Genomic DNA, 9,064 nt, shown 5'->3' on the forward strand with positions numbered 1-9,064 from the left:
GAATCGGCGAACCACTAGTTTTTATTGCTTGGTTTTATTTCATGTGTTCGTTCCTTTCTCCACCAAGGTGGAGATTGTTGGGCCTACGGCCCAAATTTTGCTGAAGAAAGGGACTCAGCCCATTGGTCAACGCGACGTGTTTCGGTGTTAGGGTTAATCCCTATCTTGGTTTCATTACGCGCGCGGACTGAGCACGTGGCTCGAGGTATGTCCGAGAGAGAGAATAGCAGAAGGGCGATCGAGAGAGATCTTGGAGATGGAGGAGCCTTCGGCGACGCCGGAGCTCGGAGACGGCCAAGGAGAGAGGTGAGGTTGAAGGTGTCGGTAAGTACCTTCTGGTTCTCGGTTGTATCTCAAGAGCTGTCATGTATTTCCGATCTTTTCTTGGGTGAACCTCCGGTGTTTTGTGGAGGTCGCCGGTTGTTGGTTTCCGTTCTGTTCTCTCTAGTGGATTCGCCGGTGCCGTTCCGGCCGAGACGTAGGCCTGAGGAAACTCGGTAACCGAACTCGTTAAAACTCTGGTGTCGTTTCGTTTCTTGCACATACGAACGTCGGAGAGAACCGTGAGGGCCGATACACACTTCACACATTCGATTTTTATATTAACTTCGCATCAGTTCGCTTCGGTTCAAATTCGCCTTCTATTGGTAAAAAAATTGAATTTTAAAGAAATTATCAGTTTTTAGGTTATTTTTATTCGATTCGGTCTCGGTTTTGGTTTTCTCGAGTTTAGATAAATCATAACCATTCGATTTTTATATCAAATTCGATTCAATTACATTAGATCTTATTCGTTTCGATTATTCGACTAATAACTAAAATGGTCTATCTCTGGTTTGAATACTAATTTTTATAGTTTGTGGGCTGAAAACTGGTTTTTAGGACTGCATATATATATATATATATATGGAAAACCAAAGTACGAGGTGGGACCAAGAGAGGGGTTGGTTTTGGTAAAATTTGAAAAGAAATAACTATAGGTTATAAATGGTACATTAAGGACGAACCACATGCATGGCCTCTTTGCCAACATAAATTTGCTTCGAACTATATGGAATGAAAGCTGTAAAAATTAAATAACCGACCAGGCTGATGCGAAGCTTCGAGTCATCGCTCTCAATTTATGATGCGACGTGACATATAAATGGACCGTGGACTACTCGAAATAGATACATGGACGCACCATATCCAAAACCGACATATTAAAAAGTATAAATCCGATTTATTCTATTTATTTTATATTTTAATTAACAACACAAGATAAAATTTCCACAATTTCACGTTGAATTATTTCAAAAATCCAATCCGTGAAATTAGGGTTTACCCGTATATTTAGCCGGTAACCACGATAATATATATATATATATATATATATATATATATATATATATATAACTACATAACAATGGCGGATAAACGGCGTATGATAAGTAATAGACAGCGACGGTAAAAAATTTTAAAAGAAAGTTTTCCTTTTAAAGTGTGTTATTGATACATCACAAATTACCGCAAGACGAATTAAAAACAGCCCACAAATGAAAGGTAAAAGATAAAATATTTGCAGATGCAAGCACTTTATGCTTTCTTCTCTCTCTCTTGTTTTCTTTTCACACCGGTATATCAAATCCCATGTAAATAAACCGGCCAAACCGAACACAAACTAAATCTAATTCATACCAATTTGATCTAAACCCAACTGAACCGTGTAGCTTCATTCAGAGTTTGACAATCTCAGGGATATAGACGGGGTAGCGGTCGATGGAGTCGGACCACGGACCATCGGTCGGCACTTTGATCGTACGGTTACACTTCCAAACCGCTGAATTACACTTGAAACCGCTCCCAAACGCGATTTGCCAAACGCGATCGCCGTGTCTCATCCGTCCCTTGGCCTCGATATAGCTTAGCTCGTACCAAAGTGACGACGAAGACGTGTTTCCGAATCGGTGAAGCGTCATTCTCGAAGCTTCCACGTGTTCGGCCGAGAGCTGGAGATTCTTCTGAAGCTCGTCTATGACGGCTCTGCCTCCGGCATGGATGCAGAAATGTTCGAACGCGAGCTTGAAATCGGGTATGTACGGTTTCCATTTAGGGTTAAAAATTTTCCGACCGATCAACGATAGCAGGAATAAGATCTGTTCTGATGCCGGCAGGACTAGAGGACCTGTTCACAATGTCCGAAATCGTTTATTTGACGGTTTTTACCACCAGAAAAATAACCAAATCAAACCGAACCAAATTTGGAATAAACCGGTTTAAACCGAACCATATCCGATACCCTTTGGTCTCGAGATTATGAGCCGAATGGACCGACTCTTATAAACTTATATGATATTATATAGAACGGATAAAATTAACCAATATGGTAATTTTACCTAGAGTGGTGATGTTAGACTTTAGGGCTTCACCGGCGATGGCCATGAGGTCTTTGGACAAGTTAATGCCCACGTTTCCGTCCTTGTCCTCTTGCTCGTACACGCAGTAGTACGACTTGTCGTCAGCTCCGCGATGGGTACGGACCACGTGGCACAGCCTGTACTTGGCTCGCCACCGGTCCGAGCGGCGGTTCGAGAGGAGGATTGCGGCGGCGCCCATACGGAAGAGACAGTTGGGTAGAAGCATGGCCCTGTCGTTGCCCTTGTAGTAATTCGGGGTGATGATCTCTGTGCTGACGATAACGGCGTTGGAATTGGGATGAACTTGGAGCAAATCTCGAGCTAGATCGACGGAGATCAAGCCGGCGCTGCAACCCATGCCGGAAAGATTGAAACTTTTGATGTTACTCCTCAACTTGTACTTGTTGATCACCATAGCCGACAGGGAAGGTGTCGGAGAAAACAAAGAGCAGTTCACTATGAGAATGTCGATGTCTCTGGGCTTTAAGCCTGTTTTCTTGAAGAGGTCATCCATGGCGGTGAAAATCACCATCTGGGCTTCTCCTCTCGCAGATTCCATGGTCGGATTAGGAGGGATATAATGTATAGCAGGAGGCAGACACGTCTCTTCTCCAAGACCAGACCGTTCAAGAATCCTCATCTGGAACTCGACGCTCTTGGGATTGTCCTTCAGAATCAATCTCGAAAAGGGGACACGGCACGTGACGGGAGGTTTATAGCAAGCGTAGTCGACGAGGTAAACCGTACGAGGTTTGGACATGAAGTAGACGGTGGAAATGAAGACGATGAGGAAAGCTGAGCAGAGCGTTTGGACAAGATCGAAGTGAAGTGAGTTCCAGACGCTGAGGATCTCCTGGGGGCCCATACGAAGAAGCTCCACGGCTATGGCCGCCATGATCGGGATCAGGAGAAAGCCCAGGAAGTGGTTGACTAGGTATTGGTAACCTAGTTTTACATACTTGAGCTTCACGGAACTAGAGAATTCTGGCAAAGTTGGAGGCATCTTTTTTTTTTTGGAAAATTGTATTTGTTTTTTTATATTATCCTTTCGCTCTGTTCTTGAGTTTTTTTTTTAACTTTTTTTTGGATGATCTGTGGATTTGGGGAAGACGAAGAGAGGAATATAAAGGCGAAGAAGGGGCAGATGAGGAGAATTAATGGAGGGACTAACGTCATTCAACGCTCTCGGTTCACTTTGTATTTAATTTTCTTTAATTTTTTGTTACGTGAACTTTGTTTTCTTCTTTTATTTTTATTTTATTTTCCCCATCGCCTCGATTTCCAGTTGTAACGAAACAAATGCCATTGATGAAACAAATGATAAGGACTGTTCCCTCAGTAATTAATTTCATCTCATCGACCGTCAAAAATTTATAACAAAAAAAAACACACCCTCCACACAACGTGTCAGCCGGAATAAATGTTTGATTTGATCGAGATCAATATGTGTTTAGGGTTTCGATTTCAACGCTCTCGCTCAGTTCGGTAGGAGGAAAACCGTACGATTGCATAACTGCAAAACTAAATGATGAGTCCTCAAAATTTTGATTTCAAACTATATATATATATATATATATATATATATATATATATATATATCAAACAATTTTAGAAAAACATTTGTTTTTGAAAATAATGCATATATAGACGTACGCATTAATCTATAAACCCATCGAGATAATACCACGCAGAGATATTCTTACATATATCTCATAATATGATTTTTTTTTTCTAATTCACCAAATCACCACTATTTACATACATACATGCATACATACACGCATACATACATACATACATAGAAAGGGGAAGAACATTGGAGGATGAAACAGTGGTTGTAAGGTGTTTGACTTAGAAGCTGCAGGCAGACAAATCTGGGGATCCCTTTAATGGAAGATAATAACCATAAGAGATAAGGAGAAGTCAAATACAGTGCAAATCTCTTCTGCTACGATTTTTCGACGTGAATGTTTCTCCTTGTTCCGACATTGGACCCCCCCTTTTTTTTTTTTTTTTTTTTTTTGGGGCTATAACCCCTTTATTTACACTACGTATAAAACAACCTATAAAAATAACTTTGATTTTTTCTATATATATATATATACACATACATAACATGATATTTGTGAAAAAGTTGCAGAGGCCTTTCATGAATATTATTCACAGATCAATAAATTTTGAAACTCTGTAGCGGAATATGTCCTCTTCGGTTATTTATTTCATGGTGGACGACGGGTTATGCATTACTCTCAATTTGCTTAATTAATACATTTTGTTTTGCCCATTTCAAAATAATAATTTCAGTGTTCGTTTCGTCAATACTCTCAACTAAAACATCAGAAATCAGATCTCGTGCCAAAATATGTAATGTGTCAAAACGGTTGGGACTATAGCTTAGTGGCAGTGCATGGATCCCCAATAATGTTTTTGAAGCAGCCCGATTCGAATCTTTTATAAAAAAAAAACTCATGGTTAATGTCTACAATAATATATATATATATACACCCTTAAAACTATATATATATATAGTACTATCCTGATAGAAAATATAAATCGTTGAATAATTTTATCTTCGAATAAACATAAAATTAACCCATTTGAGCCATCGATATAATTGAGTCGAACCAAATTCGAATGGTGAAGCTCCAAACAATTTGGAAATCCGATATTGGTTGAAGGTTAGATTATATTGATAATGGGCTCCTTGATTACGCTTGTATTGTTTTATTTTTCCATGCACAGATTCCTAATTAGGTCAAATATTCCACGTCACCGAAGCGGATGTCTTAAAACTTATATCATACGTATATTAACGTAGATTGTGTATTACCGACCATTTCTGACTTCCTATATTATGCATGGAAGCAAGGTACTACTAATTAATTGTTTTCTAAATTAATTTATGTCTTACCTAAGAATATGATATATTTTTTTTATATCAGTTGAACGCATCAACCTAGGAATCAATTTGCATGGAACTATGATATATTGATTAGATTTAATGCTGCAACTGTAATAGTTAGGGTTTATATGTACTTCTATATATCAATATATTGATCAATTTCAAGGGCCTAAGATTTGCAAAATATTTCGAGACACGTGCGTAGTAAATGTCAAATAATCGTTGATTCGTGTATCAAGGTTGAGATTGTAAATTTTAATTCCTGGACCTCACCTAATCTTCCGTTTGTTTCGAAGCTGTTTTTAATGGAGTCTAATCGGAAACAATAGCAAGCAATATATATATATATATATATATATATAGGGAAATGGGAATATAATCAATATATATCATATTCTGAATATTTTCATATGATTTTCCTTATGAACATGCGTCTAAAAAATATTACATATATTCGTATAAAATGTACACACACATGCATATTGTTTTCCGATCATAGAGGTGCACAATTGCAATAGTTCGTGATACACGTGTCCTCTGTGAATAATCGAAGAGTATATATTCCAACAAGGGAGGAGATGACAAGTGTACAAATTAATTTAAAAAAACATATATATTAAAATGGTAAGGGTAATGAACGTAATTAAAATTAAAATTAAATAAATGGGCAGTCGGACCAACCAGCGGCCAACCACCTAAATATGACGTTTAACGGAAACTATTATATCGAAAGCACAAATCCATACGGTTTCTCAATTTCTCGATCAAATTGTAGGAATTAGTTGCAACTCTCAACTGGTTACAGCTTCGTATTTATTGTATCATATTTATTTATGCTTTTTTATAATAATAATAATAATAATAATAATAATAATAATAATAATAATAATATTTCGATTGTTGTTTCTTGCACTTTATGACTACGGTGACTTGGTAAACCCTCACAATAATGGCATGCCACTCTCTTTTCATATCCTTTTCTCTACCTATAAACTAAAGTGGAATAAATAACTTGCCAAAAATTTCCAAAGTGGTTATGAGATCGATCATTGTAGAAAGTGCTGCCTGATTGAGGTTTATGTATGTTTCTGCGTGTTGATTAGGGGTGGTTTAATCGGGTTTCGATTCTGATTCAGTTTGGTTTTTTTGGTTTTAGAAAAATTATAACCATTCGGTTTTTAAATTGAATTCGGTTCGTTTCGGTTATATTTGATTTGTGTTTGGTTCGATTATGATAAAAAAATACTCATTTTCTTAAAGAAATTTATGATTGTTTCGGTTTTAGAAAAATCATAACTATTCAGTTTTACATCTAATTCGATTTGGGTACGATTATGCGTTATTTGGTTCGATTATTCGTTTATTAACAAAATAAGTCACTCATATTGTTGATATTGGCCAAACAAATTTTAACATTTAATTTCTGTAAAAATTACATATTTTTCGAAATGAAAATATAAAACCACAGGACTATTCTTAAACATATATAGGCGAGCCGAACCATATCCTAAGGGCCACTCTATTAGAAAAATTATGGGGTCTAAGAACTTACAATACCATATATACTATATATATATATATATAGTATATCTTTCTATTGGATAAAATGCCAAATTTTGTTTAATGATAAAAGATAATATTTCTATTAGTTATGCATGGGGACCTCAAAATCATATCAGTCCCAAATGCAATATCGTTTGACAATGAAAATAAAAAATGAATATATAATAACTTTCACGTGTAAAAAAATTACTTTTATGTACAGAATTATCGAGAAACTAGGCGTTCCATAATTATTGAGTAGGTTCATGTTGTGTAGTTGCGAACACGTATACATATATAGCATTTCACTTTTCACGAATAAATGAAAGACTTTTTAAGGCAATATTGTTCAATATTTTTTTGTATGTTGGACATATTTTTCAACCGATATGGAATGGTAAATCTTTATATATATATATAAACAGAAAAAATTCCAAGAAAAACCTTGTACTTTTACTTCGTCGCAATTTAAACCCTATACTTTTTTTTATCCAAAAAAACATTGTACTTTTATAAATAGAAAAATAAAACCCTATACTTTTAAAAATTGACAAATAAAACTATGTACTTTTAAAAATTAGCAAATAAAATCTGATTGGGAAATACATATTTATATATACATATATATGATTTTATACATATAATACATATATATGTGTATAATTATATGTTTTATATGTATGTGTTATATATGTATTTTTTCCTAAAAATCATACATATATATATATATAATGATTTTTAGGAAAAAATACATATATAACACATATATATAAAACATATAATTATACAAATATATATATATATATTATATGTATATATGTGTGTATATATATAAATATGTTTATATATATATATATGTATATCATTTCATTATATATGTATGTGTGATATATATATATATATATATATATATATATGAATTTTAAAATTTTTATTTTTATTAATATTTTTTTTATTTTTTAATATTATTCAATATTAGAGGTTGATGATGTGTCATGTGATTAAGATGTCATGTCATCATTAAATATTATTTTTTTCCGTCGAGAGTTTTATTTTCCAATTTTTAAAAATATAGGGATTAAATTACGACGAGAGAAAAGTACAAGATTTTTATTTGGATTTTTCCTATAGAGCTTACCATTATTGTTGTTGTCGTGATTATCATCGTCGCTGTCATTTTTCAATGCGTTAAGACACTCAACTTGTTAGTAATAATGTCGGCTCGTTTTGTACCGCTGCCTCTAATTGATATGGTAAATAAAAAAAATTGATTTATGTATATCCAACACTAAGATGCAATTTTGTTTTGCACCCATATAGATTGATATATATTGGATTATGCTTATTAAAGAAGTTGAATTACCAATAATTACAAGGGTGTTGACCATATGAAAGATTAAAAGAACGTGTTCATGTTCAACGATTAGAATTTGTTAGGATTTGGTGAAATTTGCGAGGATTCGACACTTGTGACAATGACGACGAGGCATACTTCCCAACCATATCTATTTATTCTCTTTTAATTTCGATTTTGATTATGTTGATGCTAACGTGTATGTATTCGTCGAAATTATATATAGTATTAATGGCTCCCATTATTGTTAATAACGCATGTTTGACCATGCAATAATACCCCAAAAATCGTTCTTCGTCTACTTAGAGGGAATAAATCAGCGTTTAAACTATTTTATCTTTCCAGATTTTATGAAGTTTCACGTTATTCCACATGATAATACATATACATACATACATATATATATCCGACAAAAACATTAGGCATGTATGGCCCATAATTGTTTGGGCCCATATAAAATCGATCGGTCCAAATATTAAAAAGCCCAATTCAGGAGTCAATGTTTGCCCTAATATTTTGGGCTTTTTTCTAGTGGCAATATTTCTTGGGCCCGTCAATGGAGAATACCCCTTTAAATATTTGTTTTTTTTTTCAAAAATTTTTCTTATATTTGTTTTTTTTCAAAAGATTCGTATTCCATTCCTTCAAAAGATTCTTATATTTGTTGGTGGTAAGGGGCTCTATATTATATTTCTCCATTAATTCAAATTACAATATGGACTTAAGCACGTAACGAGTGAAGCACCTATCTTTTTGCTGAGCCAAATAAATAAATAATGTTGCTTTTTTTTCAATGATAAATAAAAAGTGGCACACACACACACACACGTAATATATATATATATATATATATATATATATATATATATA

General features: G+C 34.4%; 1 protein-coding gene across 1 annotated transcript; it reads right to left on the minus strand.

Annotated features, from left to right (window-relative positions):
• Positions 1-1,449: 1,449 nt before the first annotated feature.
• Positions 1,450-3,486, minus strand: LOC104821936 (3-ketoacyl-CoA synthase 6). Its single transcript, XM_010552967.2, has 2 exons — positions 2,376-3,486; positions 1,450-2,164 (listed from the first exon to the last, which is right to left on the minus strand). The coding sequence occupies exons 1-2, from the start codon at positions 3,397-3,399 to the stop codon at positions 1,716-1,718; spliced, it is 1,473 nt and encodes a 490-aa protein (XP_010551269.1). The 5' UTR covers positions 3,400-3,486; the 3' UTR covers positions 1,450-1,715.
• Positions 3,487-9,064: the final 5,578 nt, after the last annotated feature.

This window comes from Tarenaya hassleriana, unplaced genomic scaffold (assembly GCF_000463585.1).
Source record: "Tarenaya hassleriana unplaced genomic scaffold, ASM46358v1 Cleome35, whole genome shotgun sequence".
In the NCBI taxonomy this organism is placed as follows: domain Eukaryota; kingdom Viridiplantae; phylum Streptophyta; class Magnoliopsida; order Brassicales; family Cleomaceae; genus Tarenaya; species Tarenaya hassleriana.